A 26,304-nucleotide genomic window follows, 5' to 3' on the forward strand; every position below is an offset into this window, starting at 1 on the left:
GCACCACCTATTCATCAAAACAAGGTAAACAAATCTTGCTACCTCAACTCCACAGCCCCAAAACAAGTGTAGTCATAGCAGCAACTCATCATAGTCTCAGATCCCTTCAGCTTCCTTCCAACCCCAGTAAGGTTTGTGCTATACTGAGCATATGAAAAAAGTTATATGAAGAGGACCTACAAGCAAAACATTCTTAAATTTTTTAAAGAAATTTAAAGAAAATTTTCAAAAACCAAAACTATCAGTACCAGAAGACCAATAAACACGCCTACCCCAACAATATCATACTGAGAATAAAATGCATGTCATCTTCAGAGGGTCAAGTTTTATTCTTAAGGGCAACTGGTCCCTGAACAGACAACCTGCTCTATCTATATTTGTCTTTATTTGACCTAAAAGCACCACTGTAAGGAGGGTCAGAAATGAGAAATAACTTTCAGATTCACATTTATTATACAACTGATACTCAAGGAAAAAAAGAAGGACAAAGGTTCAGCCTTTGTATATTGAAACCTTACTGAAAGATAATAACTAAAACAAGTATTTTAAACTGGTTCTGAAGCCCAAGAAACTCATATCTTGTGAATAGGAATAGGTATGAGTATATCATACTTAAAAAAAAATCTTTAAAAATATACAGGTATTTTGGTTTATAGTTCAAAGTGTGGGTCATAGGCCAGAGGCATGGACATCCCTTGAAAAGTCTATTTGAACTGGAAAAATCTCAGGTCCCACCCCAGACAGTACTACTGAGTCAGAATATGTATTTTAATAAGATTCAAATATTTATATATGTTAAGGTTTGAGATTCTTTAGTTTATAGTCAAGTAGTTCTGGTTACACCATCAAATCAGCTAGATAACTGGTATAAAATATAGGTCGAGCATCCCTAATCCAAAAATTCAAAATCAGAAATGCTTCAAGATTGTAATCTTTTTGAGTGTTGACATGATGTCACAAGTGGAAAATTCCATACCTGACCTCATGTGACAGATCACAGTCAAAAGTAGGAACACTAAAATATTATATAAAATTACCTTCAGGCTATGGATATAAGGTATATATGAAACATAAATGAATTTCATGATCAGACTTGGGTCCCTACCCAAGATATCTCATTATGTATATACAAATATTCCAAAATTTGAAAAATATCTGAAACTCTTCTGGTCTCAACCTTAAGTATATATGAACTACACACAATCTGAATATATACAAGCTCAGTCCCTATAACCAGATATTGCAATCTGATAGATGTAAAGGAAATCCAAATATTTGTTTGCAATTTTTATATGCAATTTGAATTCATATTCTGATTAAACAACCACTAGTGTAACCCAAGAAGTTTTGGCTTTACCAATATATATAACTCTTTTAAATACCAAACATTGAAAATAAGATTTTATATATTCAAAATACTTCAGGCACTCTATTTAATAAAAGAAGACAAATGTTACTTTGTGTATTTACATAAAGTTCTTCACAGGAGATCCAATAATCAATCTCTATAGAAAAATTGAGGTTAACCTAGAAGTATGCCCTTCTCCAAAAGACCCAAATTGTTCTATGTTGAAAGACAATACATTAAAATCACAAGGAACTACTATCATAAACTTGTGATTTTTTTATTACAAGAGTCAACCAAGAGGGCAACTTTATTCATGCTAATAGCAATTCAAATACTTAATTCAATCAATAACAAAGTCAAAAACATGAGAACTAAAATATGAAAAACTACTTATCAACTTCACAGATTATCACTATTGGCATGTAATCCAAGTATGCAAGTGTATGTTTAGAGACTAAATTAAGTTAGGAATAAAGACAAACTATTAATACTTATCTCAATAATAGTCAAAAATAAAGATTTTCACATTCTTCTGGAGGAGTTTTGCAGGTCACTTAACTGATATTCTCCATCCAAAACTCATTCCCTCCACAAGTCCTACAGGGCACATACCCACATACCAGACACTGTACTGGGCACTAAGGATGCAAGCAGCCCTACTTCAAAGGTCCTTTTCAGTCTATTTAGGGAAATGACAAATTATCTGTGTATCTGGCAGTAATTTCTCTAAAGGAATAGGTAGAGAGTGAGATGAGTACACTGAAGGGACATCTGCTCCTGCCTTGGAGATAGGGAAGAAATGAGTGCTGAGAGAGTAAGGGTGAGTGATACAAGGGATATTTCAAGCTGAGCCAACAGAGCCTTGTACAAAGAGCACAGCTCAAGATTTTGCACTTTAGAAAAATCACTCTGGGGCTGGGGATGTGGCTCAAGCGGTAGTGCGCTTGCCTGGCATGCGTGTGGCCCGGGTTCGATCCTCAGCACCACAAATAAAGATGTTGTGTCTGCCGAAAACTAAAAAATAAATATTAAAAATTCTCTCTCTTTCTCTCTCTTTAAAAAGAAAAGAAAAATCCCTCTGGCTTTAGTATGGCATAATGGAGCAAGAAGGAGCCAAGTGGAAGAAAGATCAGTTAGCCATTACCTTAGTGCTAGTGAAGGTATGAGATGAAGAATTAAACTAAGAAACAGGCAAGGCTCAGGATAAAAGTGAGCAAATTGAAGACGTGTTAAAGAAGTATAAACAGCAGACTACAAGAATGATGAAATGTATGTTACAGGTGGAAGAAGCCAAGAAAAACTTGTATTTCTAGGTAGCATATTTGCAACAAAGGGAAGATACGTTGTTTTTGATATGGTGACTAAGAAACATTCACATGGAAACATCCAATAGAACAAATTTTTGCTACACCCACGTCAGACAGATGCTAATCTCCAGGATACATAAAGAATTCAAAAAACTTAACACCAAAAAAACAAACAACCCAATCAATAAATGGGCTAAGGAACTGAACAGACACTTCTCAGAAGAAATACAATCGATCAACAAATATATGAAAAGAATGTTCAACATCTTCAGTAATTAGAGAAATGCAAATCAAAAACTAAGATTTCATCTGACTTCAGTGAGAACGGTAGTTATCAAGAATACAAGCAACAGTAAGTGTTGGCAAGGATATGGAGGGAAAGGCACACTCATACATTGCTGGTAGGACTGCAAATTGGTGCAACCAATTTGGAAAGCATTATGGAGAGTCCTTGGAAAACTTGGAATGGAACCACATTTGACCCAGCTATCCCACTTCTGGTCTATAACCAAAAGACTTAAAATCAGCATACAACAGTTACATAAATCAGATGAAAGTCATGAAAAAAGTTTAAACACTTCTTAAGAGTGGCCAGGTCTTATTTTTCTTCAAATCCCAAATACTTGGTATAAACCTTGGCATAAAATAATTGCTCAAGTGTAAATGGATGAATAAATGGGTAAATGAAAGATAAAGAAATGTAAAAGGCCAATTAACTTTAGCAATGAACTAATGCATGCATTGATTAGTATTTATTCATTTCCATACATTTCAAATCTAACCTATTTTTGATGACTCTGGATGAATTAATTCAGTTTATAAAGAAGGAAAGTGTATCTTTTGGAAAATTCCCCATTCAACAGTATAGTTTTTAAGCTTTGAATTTGAGGGGAAGCTGCTGTCACCTGAAATATAAATTTAAACAGATTATCTCCCAAGATCTTCAATAAACAAGACACTACACATTGAACACCCCACATAATAAGAGGTCTCTGACATCAAGCAGTGCACAATTCCTACAATTATTTTATACCCCAGCTTAAGAGCCACCTTTCCAAAAAGCTTTCTGGAGGAAATGCACAGAAATAATATTTACACAGGAAAAAGGTCTAGTGATCTATTACTTGATTGAAACTCCTGAAATGCAAATTGTTTCCATGAGATGGATGACATTAAAACTGATTTAAACTGAATCAAGATCAAACCAGGTTCCATCTTCTGGTTAGAAAGGGTATACAGTGTCTTCACTAAAGTTTAAGTGTCGGGATAACATAATCGTTGATTCTCATCCTTAGGGGAATAAATTCAAAAGTCAGAAGGAAAGGCCACTGCTATTTTAGAAAGGCTAGACCTATAGACCAAGGTCTACGGGAATGAAGGAAAATCTAGGACCCTTTTACATCTGTGTAATCCTATCTTTTTTGCCTGAGCTGATAAGTTATCATCTGTCCACTCACTTAACAAATAGGTTTTAGGCATTACTATGTCCCAAGCATTATGCTAGGCACTGGGTCTACACAATCACCACAGACCCTTACATAAATCTTTTCAGTGGGAAGACAGACATCAAACAAATTAATGCATAAATATAAATATACTTACAAATTATATGACAAGAAAAAGATGACACAGAACTACAGATGAGACATAGTTTAAATTAATTTTATTTAGGAGTGACATTTAAGCTGAGGCTTGAAGGATGATAAATTACTCAAGCGATGAGGATATAACAACAGATCTGTGGTTTAGGAAGATTGTTCTGGCAGCAGCATGGAAGAAATATTAGGAAAGAGCAGAGTTAAGAAACTATTACAACAGTGAAAGTAAGAGATAAGAATCCACACTAAACCAACTAAAAGTGGAGATGGCAAGGAGGATCCAAATGTGAACAACATTCAGAGGCAGGATGGATAGATACTGGTCATTTATTGGGTAGAGTGTGAGGGAAATAAAGTATTTGCCAGTATTCTATCAGCTTAAGTAATTGGGAAGATAAGGGTAAGAAAGGGAGTAACAAATTTGGTAGGAGAAATAGGTTTGGTTTCCCAAGAAGGTGAGATGCACTGTATAGAGCATTGTATTAATCAGACACAAACAAAGGTAAATCGTAAAAAGAATTAACCAAAAATCACTAAATGCATACCCACACAGTATGTAATTAATTATGGATTAATATGGTCAAGAGTGAGATGAGTACACTGAAGGGACATCTACTCCTGCCTTGGAGACAGGGAAGAAATGAGTGCTGAGACAGTAAGGGTGAGTGATACAAGGGACATTTCAAGCAGAGCCAACAGAGTCTTGTACAAAGAGCATTGCCACGAGCTTGAACTTGTTATGGCTACTTAGTAACAATGGCAGAAGCTAGGAGGTGCACACAAAGGAGGAAGGTGACGGAGGCCATGAGTAACAGAAATGAAGAGGAACTCACATATTAGAAGATGAAGTAATGGGAAAAGAGGAAAAAGCAAAGACAGACTATAGACTACTGATAGACCTGAAGATAACGGAAGTAATGTTCTGGCCTTCCTTCTTTACTTCCTTCAATATTCTCTTAGCACCTGTTATGTGCCAGGTACACTGCAAAGAATTGGTACATAAGACATAATTTGCTTGTAAACTCAAAATACATTCATATATCCACAGCCTGATGCTTACCAAAAAAGGAAAGAAAAGAGGAAGGGGAGGCAGGAAGGAGGGAGGGAAGGAAAAATGCAAGCAGAGAGGGAAGAGGAGGATGGAGGGAGGAAGAAACAAATGAAGGCAGGAACCAACCAACCAACCCACCCACCCATCCTGAGTTTCCTCTACTCAAAGTGATGTATTGTTCAATAAGACACCAATCACAAGGAAATAAATATCAAAAAGGTCAACAAATTCTTGGACAATTAAAAGCTGCTGCCACCAAAAATGGCATGAAACTACAGCACAGATGAAAGGTCCATAAAATAATGATATGCTTTAACTTAATAAACTGCTGTGTATCTTGGCTTTATCACAGATGTTACATCTGACTTTTCATTAAACAGTTGGATTAATATCAAGGAGGAGGTAACGAACATCAAATGGCAAAGCAAGATAACCAGAAACTAAGTGTTGGAAAATATTTCAGCAGCAAAATGATACAATTTCAGTGATCACTACAACAGTAATATTTGTTGAGTTCTCACTTGAATGAAGCATTATGCTAAATATACTATATACAACTTTGATAAATTTTGCAACAAAATCTACCTATAGTTTCTAATGCCATCATTTTACAGATAAGCAAAAAGTTACTTGCCCAAACTACATAGCTAGTAAGTACAGGAACCAGGACTTGAACTCAGGTCTGCATGACTTAAAAATCTATGCTTTAACTACTGATTCTTTTCCCCAAAAAGAATAGAATGTTGCCAGGTTTATGATGGACACTTTACAGTGTCTATTGTTGGAGGAATAAATGACAGTTTATATAGCTACAAATGGAGACTAAGCCCAAATGCAAGTAGAAAAGCAGAAACAATACTTCCGAGGATTTACTAAATTACCAACTCAAACTGTGCAGCATATTTGTGAGTGTCTGGAAAATAGCAACAACTGCCAGAATGGCCTAATATGTTGCTTCAGAAAATGTAATTGCTCTCTCTTTCTGAAAATTTCAGGCTGCCTATGAATCTACAAAGCCAAAGATGAAAATGACACCAAGCAGTTCAGAAAAAGAACTGCAGGTGCAGATCAAAGGAATATTCCCCACATTTTCTCAGTATGGGAAGGACTTTTGATTCTGCATTCAAATAACTGTCAAGAGCATAGGCCACCTTTAACTCTATCACCTTTCAAAAGGAAGAAAAGCACATATGTTGAAAGCTTATTACCTTCTAGCACTGCCCTTTTAAAAAGTTCTCACCAAAAGATTCCTTTTACTGGGCTTAGGGCCATGTCTTATGCCACTGACTCTGCTACCATGATCACAAATGATAGGACCAGCATAGAGTACCTGACCTAAGAGCAGCCAGGCTACAGACTGGCCAGCAATCTACAAAGAGATCTGGCATAAGAGATCTGCCCACTAGGCAATCTAACTACCTGAACCAACCAGAATTTTTCCTCACAAGAGCTGGAACTCAAGCTATATGGAGAGAAAAAGTAGCTCAAAGACACAGAGAAGGCAGGTAGGAGAAAGCAATGAGGTGGTTATAACCATACTGAGAAGATATGAGTGAGGTTATTCATTTGCTGTTATTGTTTTAAGAAAAAGCAGAGTCTAAAAAGGGCTAATAGCAACAGAAAAGCAATACTTCTGCCCCTAAGAGGGTAACACTCAGGCCACTGAATTTTCCTGTAACACCTGGAAACTAGGAAAAGTCAGTGCAACCCAAATCTCTATGGTGAAGCCAAGTTGTACAATTACTTCTTTATTCTTATAAGGCCAGGCCACTTCTATTTCGGCTCATAAAGCCTCCTAACAAACCCATTACTAGTTACAAACCAAGTAAAAATTTGTGCTTATAACCAAAAGAAAAAACCACCATAATAACGCAATATTTTTATTTTAGGGTTTACATGCACACACCTGTGATTAGACAACATGGATGGTGGCTGGCAATCCAAGTATTGTGGATCTAACTTCCATTTTGTGCCATCTGTGGTTTGAACACTGTCAAACCTAGGGAAGAGCCTTCAAAGAAGTATCCTAAACCTTAAAAATTAACAATCTATGTCATAATAATTTTACAGTTAAAGATTAAAAAGATATCTAGGGCAGTTACAGAAAAACAAAAGCATCTCCTTTTTTCTTGCTCTTATGTGTGCATACATCTGTTTGTGTTGGCATTTTGTGGCAAATAAGTGAATTGGTTCTTTTTAGAATCACACTGAAACAAGAGCTGGTTAGTCAAGATGGCCAGACAAAGAAAGGACAAATTGGAAAATCATGCAGATGTTTTGTAGAAAGTATAACTTAAGGATCTGAGTCTTGAAAATTATTCATAAATTTCACTAAATGTGTTCACGTTTATCTTTATGAGTCCATTAGCTTGGCTTAGCTTCCCAAAACCTGCCCATACAAAGGAAAGTGCTCCGAATATTCAACACCTACAAATGCCGTATGGGTTGCATCTCAAGGGACTCAATGTATCTAGTAAGCAAAAGGCATTAAAATAACATGATGATTCTCCTATATGAAGCTTTTATCTTACACAACTTCTCTGTCAAAAATTAAATTACATAAAAATCCTTTCCCTAAAAGTCTTTTTTCATGTAATTCAACCACTTGTTCACATTGTGTTCCTAGTGCTTCACTATTTTTTCTTTACAAGTAGTCCTTGCTTTTTCCTTCCAGTCAAAATAAAAGCTATCTATCACAACTTGCAGGTATTTTGAGGTTCAGGTATGCCAAAAGCATCTGTTTACTCAGGAAATCTGAATTGTTTTTTTTTAAAACATGTTCGCAAAGCCAAGAAAGAAAGTCTGACTAAAAGATACAGTTCTATTTCTTAGAGCTAATTCATTTTCAGTATAATTCCACAAACAGAGGGATTAAAGTTCAATATTCAAAAGCCAAATTGTAATAAAAACTATATGCACTTAAGGTTCATTCTGATGTAAAAATTTTTCATCTGGATATAACATCATTACATACTCTTGTATTCAAAGTGTTACTAGATTATATATAGCAGGACACCCAAACAGGATGCAAGTTACTATTATTCAAGCATTCAAAGTGTGGTGAGTTTTTAAACTTGTTTTATTTTGAGGTATTTGGGGTTGGGGGCTTATTTTGCTTTAGCTGTTTTTCCAACTGCATCTTTCTATCATTTAAACATTACAATGTTTTGTGTGTCAGGAATATGCTTCAGACACCTGACACACTTAAACCATTAAAAAGACACAACGCCCGGTTCAGGAGGCTGAGGCAGGAGGATCCCAAGTTCAAAGCAAAAGTGAGGCATTAAGCACCTCATTGAGACTCTGTCTCTAAACAAGATACAAAATAGGGCTGGGGATGTGGATTAGTGGTCTAGTGCCCCTACGTTCAATTCCCAGTACCAAAAAAAAAAAAAAAAGCCACATAAAAGGCCACACAATTCAGGTGTAGGAACCCCAGCATCAGATCTGAAGTTCAAAATATAAAGGTTCATCTAAACCTAGAGACAAGAGTTCTCTGGTAATGCAAATTATACTAGTCCTAGAAGACTAGAAATCCTAAAATCATCTCCTTACCCTTTAAAAAGGAAGATCAAGAACAGTCGGGTATATGGGGAAACTCTCCCAGCAGATAATTTAACAGTAGTAAGGTCTTAGCTGAAATTCGGAGAACTGCCACTAATGACTACCATGGGTAGCGCTTTTGATGAATGCCATTTCTTTTTATCTCTTCATGACACATTCACCAAAGAAATTTCTGACTCAGCTAAATGGTACTCCTGAGGAATCTATTCTTTCCATAATTGAATGCTTTCTTTCAAATAGTACTACACATCTCCAAGTTGCTTATGAAATATTTCAGCAACATTTTTCAATTAAAATTTGACCCATGTCAATATTTTCCACATGACCAAAAATATCTGGGTGATAGTTACTAATGAGAATTTTGAGACAGATGGTTTATTCTGGGAAGAAGTCATAAAAGCAAAGCTTAAAATTTCCTAATGCCTTTTCAAGACAAACTTCTAAGAATGATAAATTATTAATGCCTGACTAGGAGAGAATTTAGTAGCAAGTAACATGGTTGGTCATCTTCAATATTCCAATGAAACATAAAAGCAGCAGATAAAATCTGATGTGCAATGAAGTTCTCTGTCCTAATGCACAAATTTTTCCATCTAAATTTTAGTAGGCAATAATAAAATTCCACATTTGAACATGCTATGCAGTGACTTATAATAATAACATCTAACATTTACTGTAACATGCCAGGTACTATTCTAAGTGCTTTACAAATATTTTTCATCTTATCCTCAAAACCAACCTGAAATAGGGAATATTATCTCCGTTTTATAGGTGAGGTAGCACTAAGGCACAGAATGTCTGAGTAAACCTCAGTCACAATGAAAAGAATTTGTGAATCCAAAATTTTCACCAATTAATCTAGTTCCCAATCATTACATTAGGCTGCCAATAATATACGGAATGTTCTTTGCAAACAGTTAAATGTGCAAATGTAAGGCTGTTCTAAGGGCACAGACTTTGTTGTGAGATTTAAGACCAACTCCCCTACTAGATATGTAAGCCTGAGTACATCACTGAACTTCTCTAAGCTTTAATTTTCTTTCTATTAAATAAGGATAATGAAGAAACAGGTCTTACTTTGTAGGACTTTTGGTAGGATTAGGGGCATTGTGCATGTAAAGAGTAGATAACTTGGCATACAACAAACACTCCATAGTGTTATTACCAGCTATTACTAAGAATTATCTTTATTTTCATAAACTCACATCTTAGTACTAGTGGTGTGTCCTAAAATAAACAAGATCCATCAATTTTGGGATAATGAAAAATTAAGACTCAAAATCTCAAAGTATATGATAGCATAATTTTGAAATGGAAAGGCTACTATTTAATACCATCATCAAACATTTATTTAAAGTGCCTGGTATACATGAAAATATACTAGGCACTGAATGAAATTATCAAGACAGTCCCTGATATGAAAAACACATAATCAAGTAAATTAATTATTCTGAATTGGCACAAACAGCAAAACGTCCAGCTTTTGAGCTTTTTTTCCAACTAGACACCTATGGTCTTTGTTAAACACTCCTACACCCCTACTTCTGGTGGAATAGTATTAAAATACATAAAAGCGCTTAAAAATATGCCTCCTCCCAAATCCAGTGTAGAGCAACAAAGATTCAAGAGGAACTGAGCTGTACTTTCCATGCTCTTACCTTCCTTCCAAAAAACATTTTAGCTATCTCAGTACCAAGAATCTCTTTTAATTAAACAGAAGAGAACAGGACAAGATATGAGCTGAAGCTCAAAGGAAAAGGATATAGAAACAAATTATGAGAGAGGGGAGAAATGAATTTGGAAAGCTGGAAAAGCCTAGATAAGGTAAGTTTAAGTGAAATGTGGTTTTATTCTGTATTTCTACCATGTGCCTAATGCCTAAGAAACCAAACTAACAGCTGCTTATAAGATTGCTGATGCATAGTCCTTTTGGCTCTTAAAGTCAGAGAGACGGTTAAGAACAGCATAGAGTACAGAAGGATTTTGTCTAAGAGCACAATCAACATCATGCTGCATATACCCTATTGTCTTCAGAACAGCTAAATGCCATAACTAAATCATAATCCGGGCAGACCATGGACTCCATTGGAAAAATAACTTCTATAACTCCAAAGTAAGGATCTAGACTATTTCCTGGGGCCACTACAGGATGCCTAGAAACATAATTTCTAAAACTTTAGAAGCATTTCTAACTCATCTCAGTGGTCATGCTACTCAAAAAGATCTTTTGCAAGTTTACAATAGTGCTTGATATCCATTTGTGCTTACTTCCATACATCTTTGCCTTAGCACCTAGAGGAAAACAATTCCTTCTCTACCCATAACTTTAAGCCACAGCAAAACCATAATACTTTCTGCTACCGCATCCATAGTTTTAAAGCAAACTGAGTAGAACAGCTTACAGCAAGTTTATTTCTCTGAAAAAAAATGAATATACTTTCCAGCAATAAAAAATAATTTGTGTTCAATCAAAAAACTTGGTTCATATGTACAAAACTCAGTTAAAAATTAAGGGTGGGTAATTTATATATTTTTTCAAAGTTTTCTTTCTTCAAGTAAGTATTAGAGAAGGGGAAAACAGATGCATGAACCAAAAGTGATTGAACAAGTGATATCTACAAATTCTAATGAACTTTTGCCACTGTTAGCTGGGCCTCAACCAGTTTTCATTTATACTATTCAAACTTAGGAAATACAAACTATACATACATGTTATTATTTGTTCTCTTCTACAACACTTAGCAATGGAAAGCCTCCTTATGAAGATAAGATGAATTCTACAGAAAACGTATTAATTGATGTAACAGCAGTGGATATAATTTACAGCCAGAGACATATGTTAATGTAAAATAAGCAGTTTCTCATGGTGCTTTCTATGCTTAATTACTCCTCACTAAAACAAAGCAGTCACACAAACATTTGCTTCACACATCTATGTGCAGAAAAGATTCTGGCAGAAATTTCTTAGACCTCTTGTCCTCAAGAGCCTCACACCTGAAATTCTAAAATGAGAGAGCTCAAGAGTCAAAATAATAACAAAAAATGAGGATGAATTTTATCAGAAAGAAATAAGAATAAATACTAATTGTTTGTTTTACCTTTCTAAACTGGTACCAGCATAACCTCGGTTGTATCTGTTATGATCCATTAACATGGTTACTATAAAATGTTCCCAATCTCTCTAGGCCTTTCTAATTCAGACAAGACCTGACAGTGCTGTTTTTTTCTATATGACCCAGATGAAATCTTTCAACAGTCCCTGGAACCCTCATTTTCGCCTTAAGTCCTGTTGTGAATTATTAAGGAGAAGAGATGTTATGAATGGTCCTATGGAAACTGGTAGGTGGATTAAGAGTCTTCCAGCAATTGACGCCCACCAGAAACATCAGGCTATTTTTTTCCCTTCCCTACACTATTTAACTAGTAAAGTAGAGTGGAAAAGGCTAACATAGAAATGAGAAGATGCAAACAGCAAAGAGCTATTCTAAGCCTTTTAAGAATTCTTTTTACTGATTATTGCTACTTAAGTCTGGAAAATATTTTGGAATATGTCTTATGTATAGGAATGCATAAAAGATAACACCTTGCAAAAGGGAAAACACACAGGTTTAATAATGTGCAACTAATGAAGAAGGTTTATAAATGAAATACCACCTACACTAAATATATTATGCTCTGAGCCATTAAAGTTAAACCTACAAATAAAAATTTTCCATCTGTGGAAAAGTAATCTGTTTTTAAATTAAAAAGAAATCATTACTTCTTAAAAATAAAACTATCAAGATATAATTCAAGTAGCTGTTCATAGTCACTGAAAGTTCAAATTTGATAACAAAACATTTAAGTTTCAACCAATGCACCCTTGTTGAAGCATATTTAGCTGAAATAACTTTGAGTCTGGTTTATTTCCATCACATATAGTACATTTTTCCAACAAGAGCATGTACATTCAATATAGAACATTTCCAGCAACAATTACAGTCTTTCTAATTTCCTTTCACAGTATATTTTAGTGCAAAGCACTAAGAGGGTAAATGTTTTTCTAGCTATAGAGCATTTTATTATGACCTTGTGAATCTCCAACATTTTAAAATTTTATACAAAAAGTATATTGGTGGACAGGGTCCCTTCTAAGTACAGGTGTAAACCTATATAAAAACATGGTATATTTTCTGCTGTACCCTTTAAAATTATAATTTGACACAAATTACTAAAAAATAAAATATTCCCTAAAAAGTACAAAATATTGATACACAAAAACCTGCCCAAAATTTCATAAAGATAGATGTACTTCTGTTTTTTCTAAAATCTTGATTACAAAAATGGACAAGAATTCATTATTCTCTAAATTTTACAGTAGAAATCAAATAATAGCTAAAGTGGTCATTTTAAATTTTTCTTGGGAGGGAAAAAAAAATCAGGGTTTACACCCCCATCTTCCTTTTTAGCAATGTTTAAAGAAATAAACTAGTATCATAGAAGTGGTTGTGCATGGATTGTCTGCATCCATAAAACATCAGGAAGCTATTTACTACCTTCATATTAACATTAGTAAATGTGTGGTCTTTAAAAAAATAGAAACTGAAAAATAAGGTTTCATCTATCATTAAAGTGCTTTATATAAAATTTAAATAGGGGAATGTTTAATTTTCATAAAAACCTCAGATGTTTAAATGAAAAATGTGATGATCCATGCATGAAAATGAGCTGGAACTTTCTGAAGTATATAATTTAGAAAAAAACTTCAAACATTCAAGTACTAGAAAACAATTTAGAAATAAATGGATGTGAAAATGATTACAAATATTTAGTAGGCTAAATATTTATAATGTGCTGACACTAAGTTGTCTTTTGTTCCTAATATACACTTTCTAGAAAATCATATCTGTACAATCTAGAAAAAAAATTGCCAAATACAGCGAAACAAAACTAAAATCACTAAGATATAAAATCTCTGTCAATTAAAAACCAATGTTTTTTTCAGGATGTTGATCACTTTAGTCAACAAATTATGTGGAAAACAAAAATTTGCAACATTTTTGTAGAAACTGTAGACCAAATTCACAAGGTCAAGGTGGTTAGCTGATGGACTGTGATGACGGTATGTAATGTCATAGCTACTTGAAAGTGATGCAATAGGCATTGCCTTAGAAATAAGTAGTTAGATGGCTATTATTTTAGTCAGAAAACAGAATTACAGTCGAAATTTTATGAAAATGTTTTTCTCTTGTTTTTTTCCTCATAGTACCATGTGAAGACGTAAGTGGTTCTAACACCAATTTAAAGTCTTTCCACAAAAATGAACTCCAAACCTTTTCGTACATCACTTGAAGTTATCTGAGGAGAAATGGGAATAAATGAACACTTTTGAGTTTACCAATAAAATTTTGGTCTTAAAATTACACAACAGTAAATGACTTCTAAAGGATGGTTTCACCTCAAGTTTTGCACACATTTTTTTTTTAAATGTGATAATCAAACCACAATGTAACCTATTCAGCACTCAAACTAAGTATTTTGCTTTAGAACCTGAATTTAATATCTGAAGCTAATTTAATACTTATTAAATACATCAAATGCCTTATTATGAGGGACACAGGTAATTGAAAGTAAGCTATAAAAATATATAGACTTGTAAAAAACAAGTATAGGAAGTCTAGTCCTTATTGTACACTGCATTTTTAAAACCTACTTTTGTTCCAAACCTTCTTTAAAAAGTAATGTTTTTCTTTCTTCCAAACAGGGATTTTGCTTTTCTTGCAATGCATAACCACCACCACCAAAAAAAAAGAATGATAGAAAAATCCCTATTTAATAATGAACTATGTCAATATTATCACCAAAAAGTTTATTAAACAGAAAGGGAAAAATAAAGAGAATATGAACCTAAATATCATCTTTTTCTATGGATTAAAACTAAAAAGCATTCACTAACACGCACTCCCACGGAAAAGGAAAAATATCCAAACTTTTGTTTACCAACTTTCCCTCTTTGCCTGGAAGCACTATGGTTAAGTAAATAATAAATGCTAATCATTCTAAATTCAATTTGGGGATTTTTTTTTCTGAGTGCAGCACTTTATTTAGCCGTCAAAGATTAATTTTTACAATAATTACAGTGCCTCAAAAGATTATTTCCTATAATTCTCACCTTCATAAATGCATTCTAATATATTTAACTTTCCTACATTAATTAGTAGACTAAGTCACTGAATCAAATTAAACCTGTGCAAAGTTAGTTAAACAGAAGACTTCTATTGTAAACATAAGTCAAAATAAATGTATATATTTTACAACATTAAAAAGCAAAGCACTGACCCTGTGCCATCTATCTATAACTACATTGCATTGTCCTGTGGAAGGTAAGTTCTGAAGTAAACTTTTGTTCCCAAGACACTGGAATAAAGGTCACTGAAGAGGTAAATGCAATATGCACATCACTCTTGCAGTACCCACTGCCATAAGGTATATATGGAAGCAAATACATGTTAAAATGGAACCAGCTATAAATTATGGTCAAATGATTTTTTTTTTTTTTTAAGTTCGATGGGGGGAAAAAAGCAAAACTCTGTAACTGTTCCTCACCAGACAAGAGCCTTAGATCTTGTACTTCGGCCTTTGGTTTTGTTTCCTTCAGGTGAATTGGAAGCATTTGCCTTATGAGTTTTCTTATGATGTTCAAGGTAAGTCTTTTTGGCAAATGCTTTTCCACACTTATTGCATCTGTGAAGAGAAAAGTTTTTTGTGACTTTTACTTCAATACCGACGTCAGCTACTTCATATTTTTTACTAGGAGAATTAGAAGTGCCATCATGTTTTGAATCACTATGTTTTGCTTCATCCCTCGAAGGGCCTCTTTTTGCCACTTTATTTAGAACAAAATCAATAGGCTTTTTTATAGCTCTGATCTCTAAACTGGCTGTTATTTTCCCAAGATAGCGAGATGACTTTTTATGAACCACAGTTATGTGTCGTATCACATCACGTTTCCGACGAGTTTCGTAAGTGCAAAGAGGACACTTGTAAAATTTAACATAAATGTTATTTCCATCTGTGTGCAACTCGATGTGTTTAGTCAAGTTCTGTTTGGAAGTAAACTGACGTTTACAAAGTTTACAGTAAAGCTGCTTAAAGTCAAAGCCAGCTGAAAGTTTTGGTTTCCTAGTTTTTTGCTGGCCACCTGCAGCCGAGGGACTAGCTGATTTAGGGCTTTCAGCATCTTGTTTAACTTTATTTTTCTGTGCTGCCGGTGTGTTCTTTTTTTCATTTGAATGATTTGTTCCCTTTAATTCATTCTGCGGAGAATGGGTAATGGAAGGGGGTGAAGATTCTACAGAATCTGCTGGTTCAACTTTAACTTTTATTTCTGAACTGTTGGCAGTATTATTAGGGCCTTTCTCTCTTTTAGAGTTTGTTCCCGAAAGAGTTATCTTGTGGACAATTTGCATATGTCTTTTAAGCATTATTTGTGAACTATATTTCCTCTTGCAAAGGAGGCATTTGCATGCAGTTAAATTGTATTCAGCCTTTGAAGACGACTTTTGTTTTCGAGTCTTAAAAGATTTTTTAGGAGAAACAGAATCCAAGAACAAAGGTTGCCCGGGCTTTGTTGCTATATCTGGAGTAATTGAATCCCTCCTTAGTCCTCTATGAACTTCATCAAAATGCCTCCTTACATTCGCTTTTGTAGCAAATGATTTACAACATACTGGACAACTCCTACTTAATGAAACTAGAACATTCTTACTGCGTCCTTTAGAGGATTGGTTTGGATTCTTTCGTGTTTCAATGTACTTTTTCAATTCTTCCATCTTTTTCTTGTGCACTTTTCGAATGTGGCGGCGAACACCTCGTCTAGAATTGAATTCTTTTCTACAAAGACAACATATCAACTGGTGACCAAAATCAGAATTGTCAGAAGTTTCCAAGTCAGCCTGTGATTCCTGGGGTTGTTCATCAGATGTAGGTACAACTTCATCTGCAACAATCTCAACAGGAGGGGTCTCTACAGTTTCCTCCTCTGTGTCAGTAACTGGTACTGTTTTAGATTGCTCAGTGCTAGCTTCCTGTATTTGAACTTCAGTTTGTTCAGGAGTACTGCTTGACTCTGTGACTTCAGCAGGATTATCAGTTCTTGAAATATATTGAAACACTGCATTCTGATTTGTTTCTATGGGTTCTAGCTTAATAATATATTCTCGCTTGTCCACGCTTGGATATATGGCTTCTAGGAGATCATTTATGGCTTGGCTTTGTTTATCATTTACATCAGGAAGGTCTGTTAAGGAAAAATCAACATTTTAATCTGAAATAATTGGCCTGCTCTAATATTTTAAAATATATTATAAAACTCTACCTTAAAATTTACTTTATTGCTCAAATTTACTTTTTAAGAGCATTACCTATTTTTCAGTATTTTATGGATAAAAAAACTAGTATTAGCTAAACTAAAATTTTCTTAATTTTAATTTTCATCATGGTGTACAATGTTAAAGATAAATGTAATCTGAGGTGTTATTTCTGCTTCTAAGTGCCCTTATTATAAAATATATAAATATATGGATAATCTAAAAAACAAAAATAGTATCACATATTTTAGTCTGAAAGTTTTAGACTAGCAAAGACAAAGTTCTCATGACCCAGGATGGATAAAATAACACAACAAAGGCTAGGGTTGTAGCTCAGTGGTAGAGCACTTGCCTAGCATGTGTGAGGCACTGAGTTTAATTCTCAACACCACATATAATTAAAAAAAGGTCCATCAACAACTAAAAAATATTGCTCTTTATTTCCAATGTTCTCATTCACTTAACAGGAATCTGTAACTAAGTGATCATCCAATATGGTAACAAGTGTTAAAGTAAAAAGAAAAAAAACACCAATAAATTTTTCCTTTCAATCCTAACATAAATATCCTAACATCTTAATATCAACTTATAAATATTCTGAATATAAAACTATAAAGCCATTCAAAATATCCAATATTTTAATACAAATAAGTATACTCATAAATCTAACTTCTATGATATCTAGAAAAACCCAAGTGGAAAGCATTGATATCAAAGTATTTATCTGAGAAATCAAATATAACATTGAGTCATAGATTCAATTTTATTCTCCATCATTAAATCATCTATAATTAAATATCAATACCATTTTAATACAAAAGTATAGTGGCAGTCTAAAAATACAACTGCAAAATGCATAACTGAATATATGAATAAAACTTACTATCATCCATCTGGAGACTTGGTGGGCAGTAGAATTTCTTATGGGTAATTAAATTTGGTAATCCTCTGAAGAGACTGCGGCATAATTTACATTCAAAAATAGTGTCCACATCTTTTAATAAAATATGCTTAAGTTGTTTAGTTCCTAGGGGGAGAAAAAAGGGAAAATTTAACACAAAAGTTCACTTTACATGTACTTTTAAACTAGGCCACCACTGTTGACAATCCCAAAGTATAGTTACTCCTTGAAAACAAAATATTGGCACTTTTAACTGCTACCACAGCATATTTATAAATAAGTTATAAAACTAAGTTTTAAGCAAAATCCTAGTATCGTTTGGAAATCTGGACAGCTAAGATGGATACTCTTTTTCTACTTCAGCAGTCAATCAATTCTTGGGATATCCCAAGACTATCGTCCTGACATCTGGTTGATCATTATCATGAGCTGCGGAAAAAAACGCATGCAACCCTTCCCTAGATATTCTGATTATACAGGTCTGGAGTAGGGCAGGAAAATGTTCCCCATCACTTCCTGCTAAACTTTTTTGCTGGTTCTTTCAGCCTTTTCGGAACTAGAAAGTGAACAAGGAGTTTTCCAATTCCCAGTTCCCTAAAGAAGGTCAAAACTTCATTTCAGGGCTGCCTGAAAACTTTTCTTTTAAAATTCAGTTTACATTATTTCAGGCTCTAGACCAACATGGGATTATGGCTATTTAGTGTGACAGTACAGAATCTCTGTCCATACTGAAATAGAATTTTCAATTTGTGCTTAGTTCTCTTGATAGTACTTAGCTCTATTCAAAGATTTTCTCTCTCAGAACTCTAACCCCAATTGTAATTAACTAATTATCAATATAATTACCAGTTCAACGTCTGTCTTTTACACTTAATTATAAACCCTGAAAACAGCCAAGAGCTAGTCTATCATATTTATAACTACAACGTATTCATTTCTAATAATACTCAATACGTATTTGTTGAAGAAATGCTACTGATCTGTGATAGCTAAGCATTATGATGGAAGATCAAAGGCATAAGGGAAAAAAAAACATGGTAATGAGCATCCAATCTTTTTGGGGGGGGTGAGAGATTTCAGGGATTGAACTCAGGGGCACTCGACCACTGAGCCACATCCTCAGCCCTACTTTGTATTTTATTTAGAAACAGAGTCTCACTGAGTTGCTTAGTGCCCCACTTTTGCTGAGGCTGGCTTTGAACAAGATCCTCCTGCCTCGGCCTCCCACGCTACTGGGATTATAGGCATGCGCTACTGTGCATGACCACATCCAGTCTTTAAAATAAAAATATCCTCTAGGAATAAAACACAAATGAAGTAACCTTTTGTTGCTACTTCTTACAAGTCTTTGCTGCAGGTAAGATGACAAAAAATGATCTCCAGTCAAAACTGTTTTCCAGTCCTCTACTAAATAAATGTGCCTTCAGTTTCATTAAATAGAGAAAATAATGGTAATACTGATTTCATTTTATCACTCAATATTTACAAAGCTCACTGAAAAATACCGTTAAGACCCATCTAGGTGCAAGGTGTTCTGTCATTGAACAAGAATTTGACTATCTATTAAGTTCTAGGACTACTGAAGAATATAAACTATCTTAGTATTATTAATATTATAGGGTCTATAAAAGTTAAATATTTCTGATTTAATCTTTTGTAACCTATTCACATTTAATTTTTAAAATGTATTTTATAATCATTTTGAAAATGATGATCAGCCCTCAAAATTCTATGGCAAAGAAGATTGATTATGAAGTTATCAGAACATTACTAAGTCTTAAGACATTCCAAATCTGATATTATCTAGTTATAAGACCTTAAAAATATAATTTTTGCACTTTGTTTACCCATCTTGTAAAATAGAACAAATGAAACCAAACCTATCTTGAAGAATTAAAAAAATAATACAAACTTAAGCAATTAAATTACATACATGAGTTTCTACTGGAAAAAAAAATAATTTCCACCATTTCCCAAATCCAAATCTATTACTATTTCACTAGACTCTATCAGCACAAAACTTGAAAACAAATTTTAAAGATTAAGAGAAAAGTGTGCACATTATTTATATGAAAGTAAATTCTCATGTTTATATTCTCTTGTCCATTTCACAATAAGAGTTAATGTTTAGTTTTTTTACTAGTTAACCCCACAAGTGATTAATAAACTATGAGAAGTGGACAAGGATAAAAATGCCTTGACTCTCTGAGCCTAAGCCTCTCTAATTGTTCTACATGTAGTTATTAAAAAAAAAAAAAAAAGTAGCTAAGTTCCACTGGAAGAAAAAAAGAAAAATTCTGTATACTAATTCTAAATTAAAAGACCTGCAAGAGCCATACCATAGATGGTCAAAAAAAAAAAAGACTGAAGAGGAACACAGAAATAACATTAACTAGATTTTAACTTAATTCAATAGAAGATTTAACTGGAAAGTACATAGTAACAGATTTAAAACCATAAAATAATCAGTTTGTAAACAACATTAGGTTATACATACACAGGTGTAAAAATGTAAGATTATCCCTAAATCAGACATATCACTTAGTCTGCCAGGTTCTCTCAATCACAGAAAAATAAAAACATTATCAATTTCTTAATTAGTCCTAGTAGATATATCAGTAGAGAATATGTATTTATTCCCAATAAACAGCAAAAAAGTATCTGCCTCTAATTTTACACATCAATCTTAATTATCAATTATAAAGGCTCCCCCCAATACACACACACACACACACACACACACACACACGCTCATGCGCACACAGAGATACTGCTGACATAGGCATATCAAATTTCTTTCAGGTTCATAGATACACCAAATGTTCTTTTTCTCCCTCGCTTTTCAGGCCTTCACCTACATTTTTTTTCTCTCCAACCTAACATTCTCCTACTTCTCTAGTCTGGTTCATTTCCAGTAATCCTTTGGATCCCAGGTCAAATGTTATTTCCTTCAGGAAGTCTTCTCTGACCCCTGTTTTTGTTAATAATTCATTCATCTGTACTCCTATAGCAACTTATATATCTATATAAACTTATCCCACCATCTTGTAATTAATCACTTTTAGGTATTCCCATTAAATTAGAAGTTCTAGAAGAACACAAAAGGCAACTTTGATCCTCACCACTGTATTCCCAGTCCTCAGGATAATAATGTCTGATTGGCATTGTCAAGTGACAATGGAGAACTCTGTTTAGGAATACCTTCTTTTTTAAATCTGTGAAATTCATTGAGGTATCAAAGGGTGGGGGCTTAAAGATGATATCTTACACATTTTACAAATGTGAAAAATAAGATGTGTCTTATTCCCTTAATATGGACAATAAATTTTTTTCCTAAGTTAGTTTCAATCACCATTAAAGTGTCATGCTATTCCAAGGTAGGAATAATGACTTTAGTCACAATCAGTTACCATTTTCTGATTGCTTTTCTCACAATTACTCATAGCCAACCAACTATACCTCTGACAATAGCCAAAACTCCCTGACACCTGCAATAACAACAGACATAGTCATATAGACAGCAACAAAAAATTTTTCCATGTCTCTTGATCCTAGAACATAAACAGCCAAGCTGCATTCCTCCAAATTATTTCTTTTCCCCATACTATTCTCTTTCTTGCCTTAGGTTTTAAGATTATCTTAGAAGATACCACTTCCATAACACAATAAATTTATAGTAGAATACAAATTATTTTAGGACAGTATCTACTTGATCAATCTTATAGTTTAATCTAACAAACATTTATATAATAAATATATGTATATAGGTATATATAAGTATACCAGATACAATGATATTCACCAGAAATATCAACATGAAGATGGTCTGTCCCTGAGAAATTCACAGACTAATACAAACGGCTGCTTTCCTAGAAACAAAGACCCAAAAGTCATGCTCTGAAGATGACTATCAGAACAATAATCTATATTTTTTTTCTTACTAAACCAGAAAAATATCTAGTCCCATTTTAAATTTATTACAATTGCTATGTAACAGTCAAAACTCATGTTATAGAACATGGCACTCTCCTATGCATCTCTCCTAAACCATATTTCCATCCTAAGTTTTTCTGTAGAGTCAGGACTGAGGCATTATTATTCAGTCATAGCTTAAACTAAGTGCAATTAAAATGGCTTTAAGCAGAAGAATAAAAATAAAAATAAAACACTTCAAAGAAGTTAAATGACTAAACCTAGGAAAACTTCTCTCTTCACACTAAATATCTAAATAACAGACATGACACTTAGACAACAACAGTGGCACCAGCAAGTATCACACAAAGTTAATTCTTACTTTTCACTACCATACTATGAAAGTTACCATTTATTCCTAAGTATCAAAAAAGGAGAGTTCCAGGAGGGAGTTCACTGCACATTGTAGTCTAGTATATTCTATAATACTGTATAATCTTTTTTCTATAATGTTCTATACTATTTTTCAATATTAAATATCTCAAGAATTTAAATAGAAGATGTCAACTTCATATTAAAGACCAAAATGAGTCCCTTTCTTTTCTTCCCATTTTTCTACCTCTAATCTTAAGATATCCCATTACTCTTTCACCTCTATCAAATAACTAAGAAATTAAGAATACTAAATTTACTTATAACAATTTAATAAATACCTAAAAGATATAAGTAAGTATCTAAAAGTAACCTTTTATTTGTTACTTAAATTTTTGTTTTCCGTTTTGAGAGAAGTCAAAGAGTAAGAAAAATAAACTAAAAGTATTTACAGAAAGGGCAGAAACTTCAAGACACCAAATCACAGATGTGATCCTAGAAAAACTAAGGCAAAAGTCCATAAAACAAAGAGTTAAAGCAAACAACACATTTCAAGTCAGACAACCATCAGGGATTTCAGTTGTACAGAATCTGTAATGACAAAATAGGCCACCTTTTAAAAATATGAGGCATCTATTTCTGGACTAATGTCAAAAAACGGCTACATCTACTGTCAATAAAGCAAAGGTACACAAGAGTGTGCAGTCTGCTACCATTTGTACTGGGAAGAAAATGAGGGATGTGTGCTTGTATGTGTATAAAAGGTCCCTGGCAGAAGACACATAAACCATGTAGCAGTAGTTGCTTGAGCAAAGAGGAACTGGGGGATAGAATAGTGAAGAAACTTACTTTTTGCTCTATATCCTTTTTCCCCCCACCTATAGGCACATAATACTTATTCCAAAAGAAAAATCTATTTAATTTACAAATCAAATAAAATTATATCAGAGATGAAGAAGAATTTGTAATTTAAAGCCAGGGAAAGAGTCAAAAACAAAAGCTGAAGACTAAGGCAAAGAGAAAAGGTTAAGACCGGTCAAATGGTATAATACATATGGGCTTGGTGGACCTTAAAAATGAGTCAACACCCTCCCCAGACAGAAACCTTTTATGAACTTCTAGCTTAAGTAGGAATTAATACCAGCTTATGGACAGCCCAGTGTAAGCAGAAGTTGAGACACTCAAAGATAACTGAATGAGCTTAAAGATAAAGGTAGCTATCCTAATACATTATTACTGCCCAACCTGACTTGGCCTCTGAAGGTTAACAAGAACAAAAACATGGACTTGCAAGTTCTATCTTCAAATATCTGCATAAGATATATAGCAACACCAGAAAAGTTGTTTAAATGCAATGTGTATAACCTAGTTATAATGGAAAGAGCCTAGAAAGAGATGGGTCACTGAGGATGTGCTTGGAAGTAGATTGGGACAGGGAGGAACTGACACTCCTAAGATTGGGAGGGATTTTAGTCCCTAAGTCATGTGGCCCAAACTTTAAGGTTTTAGTCAGCCTTGACTTAAATATCTTCGTACTAAATAAGAGGTACTTTAATAGAATTTAGGTTATCCAGATATGCAAGAGTTTACTACCTTGAGGAAATTAAACTTTGTTAGTTATGGGACACAATAAAGAAATAATCCTTTTTAAATCCCAAATTAGTTTCTCTGTGCCATTCAGTGCATTTCTACCTTTATCTTTAAGCATTGCCTATAAATTAAACTATTGGTTATTTATAGATTTAAAATTATAATATTTTCAGAATTTGCCTACATAAAAAATAAAAGGAAAATTTGCAGGGGACATTTCTTTTTTTAAAGAACACATTTCAAAAGATAAACATTCTTCACTATTCTATCCCCCAGTTCCTCTTTGCTCAAATGGCTTTGGAATGACACCATTTTAGCCCCTGATCTTTAGCTTGCATAGTAAAGTGTTGGCAAAAAGAAAATAGGTATAACCAGAGTACAATGAAAAAACAATTTCACCTTTAAATATTTATCTTCTAAGATTAAAAACACATGGATTGAGTACAGAATATGGTTGAAAAGGCTTTTTTAAACAAGATAAAGCATTTATGAGTTAATCTAGTCAAACTTCTCAAATAACACTACAATAAGCTAAAGCAGTATAAAATAACCTTTAATAATAAATATTCCAAAAGAAAAAACCTTTGGCAAGAAATATTACTAAATAGGAAAAGTTATTAACCTCATTTCCATGGTATGAGAAAGAACAAAAAGAACTTTTATATTTGTTTAAAATTAGCAAAAATAAATCATTATTCTGTTATGCCAGATATAAATATCGTACAAAAATTTATTTATTAAACATACTGTATTTATTATAGCAGAATATGACTTGTAATTTATTTGATAACCAAGGACAATAATCAAAAGTTAAAAAAAATTTGAAAGAGGTTAACACCATCTAACATTTAATTCAGCAAAAATTTGTGGATACAGAATGCAAAAAGGCAAAAATCATAAGAACTATAGATGAAAAAGAAATGTGTCTTAGAAAGTCAAAGAAAACAATTTCATTTGATTAAGGGATAACCTATTTCTTAGAATTCTCAAGTAAAACAAATATATGCGGTTCTCCTTTACATTATAAAAACAAGCACCTCAAAAAAATTCTCATCAATAGTTACACATAAATTATCTGTTACTTTCAATTTCAGAATTATTTTAGGAAGATAGAAAGCTTTAAAATGATGACAAGAAAAATAAATAAATAAAATGATGACAAGATATTCTAAACCTTTAAGTGTCCACTAGTTAGTTGTCCATCAGTTGTGTCTATTTGCTTATTCTTGTTTGACTGAACAGTCTGTAATGTCAGAGAAACCAAATTTATAAAAACGTTGACAAGGGGATTATAAGAATCACAACAACCTAGGACATTACTGACAGCACAAGGGTGCTAATAATTCTCAATCATTTATATGTAGTAACATCTATTCTAAAGCACTGAATTGCAACTGTAAAAATATCTTTATTTTACAGCCAGTTCTTATAATAATCTAATAGAAACTGGAATGTCTTTTTTTCCCCTATCCTGTGCTCTATTAAAGATATTGAAAATACAGAAACTCCAGAATTTGGTAGGAGGTGAGTCACATAAATAGAGATGATAAGGTAATTAATCTAGAATAAATTGATATCTCAGACATTCAGAGTAATCTACTATACCAAAGCTTTTGAAGACCCAAAAAAATTTAATGCCTTTTGCAAATTTATAAATATGACAAAAGATAACAATGGATTTTTAAAAGGAAGCATTTTACCAGCAAAGACGCCACATAATACATTTCTTTAAACAAATCTATTTGAAAATTAATATATAGTATGTAGTATTGAAAAAGATTTTCTATATCAAGTCAATATTTATTCATTTGTTTTAACATTTAAAAATTCTATTAAAAAACTAATATATATATATATATATATATGTATCTTAATTTTTTTAAATTATGTCTAAGATTTCTAGATAGTTTTTAACTACTGTGTAAAGACTGAAAAATACATCCTAAAACATTCATACCTGATCGAAAGCATTCAATTATTTGCTGAATACCAGATTTGGATGTCTGTAGTGGTTGCTGTAACAAAGGAGGATCTCCAGGTTCCAGGATATAAACTACATGGAAGACAAACACCCACCCCAACCCCCACAAAAAAAGGGTTATTTAAGTGATTTACTATTGAAGTAAAACAATGGTTTTGCTACAATTATGTTAATGAAAATCACATTTGCATATATTTTTATATATACACACACACAGGTATATAATTCACCACCATCTTTGTAAGGCAAAATGAAACAATGAACAGAAAAAGCAAATAATTCTCAAAGGCTAAATTAAGGCTACAAAAGGCTAGACATTAGGTTTAAATTAC

General features: G+C 33.3%; 1 protein-coding gene across 2 annotated transcripts in view; it reads right to left on the reverse strand.

Annotated features, from left to right (window-relative positions):
- Nucleotides 1-26,304, reverse strand: part of Znf800 (zinc finger protein 800) — a 49,678-nt gene that overhangs the window by 17,234 nt on the left and 6,140 nt on the right. Inside the window, exons 3-6 of one of the 2 annotated variants that reach the window (XM_071612833.1) lie at nucleotides 25,949-26,044; nucleotides 18,100-18,243; nucleotides 15,454-17,146; nucleotides 12,744-14,205 (exon numbers count right to left, since the gene is read on the reverse strand). In XM_071612833.1, the coding sequence (XP_071468934.1) occupies nucleotide 14,205; nucleotides 15,454-17,146; nucleotides 18,100-18,243; nucleotides 25,949-26,044 (1,934 nt within the window). In that variant the 3' untranslated portion in view covers nucleotides 12,744-14,204. Of the gene's footprint in view, nucleotides 1-12,743; nucleotides 14,206-15,453; nucleotides 17,147-18,099; nucleotides 18,244-25,948; nucleotides 26,045-26,304 lie in introns of those variants that run through there. The other variant, XM_071612832.1, reaches the window with a different exon arrangement.

Source organism: Marmota flaviventris, chromosome 1 (assembly GCF_047511675.1).
Source record: "Marmota flaviventris isolate mMarFla1 chromosome 1, mMarFla1.hap1, whole genome shotgun sequence".
Classification (NCBI taxonomy): Eukaryota; Metazoa; Chordata; class Mammalia; order Rodentia; family Sciuridae; genus Marmota; species Marmota flaviventris.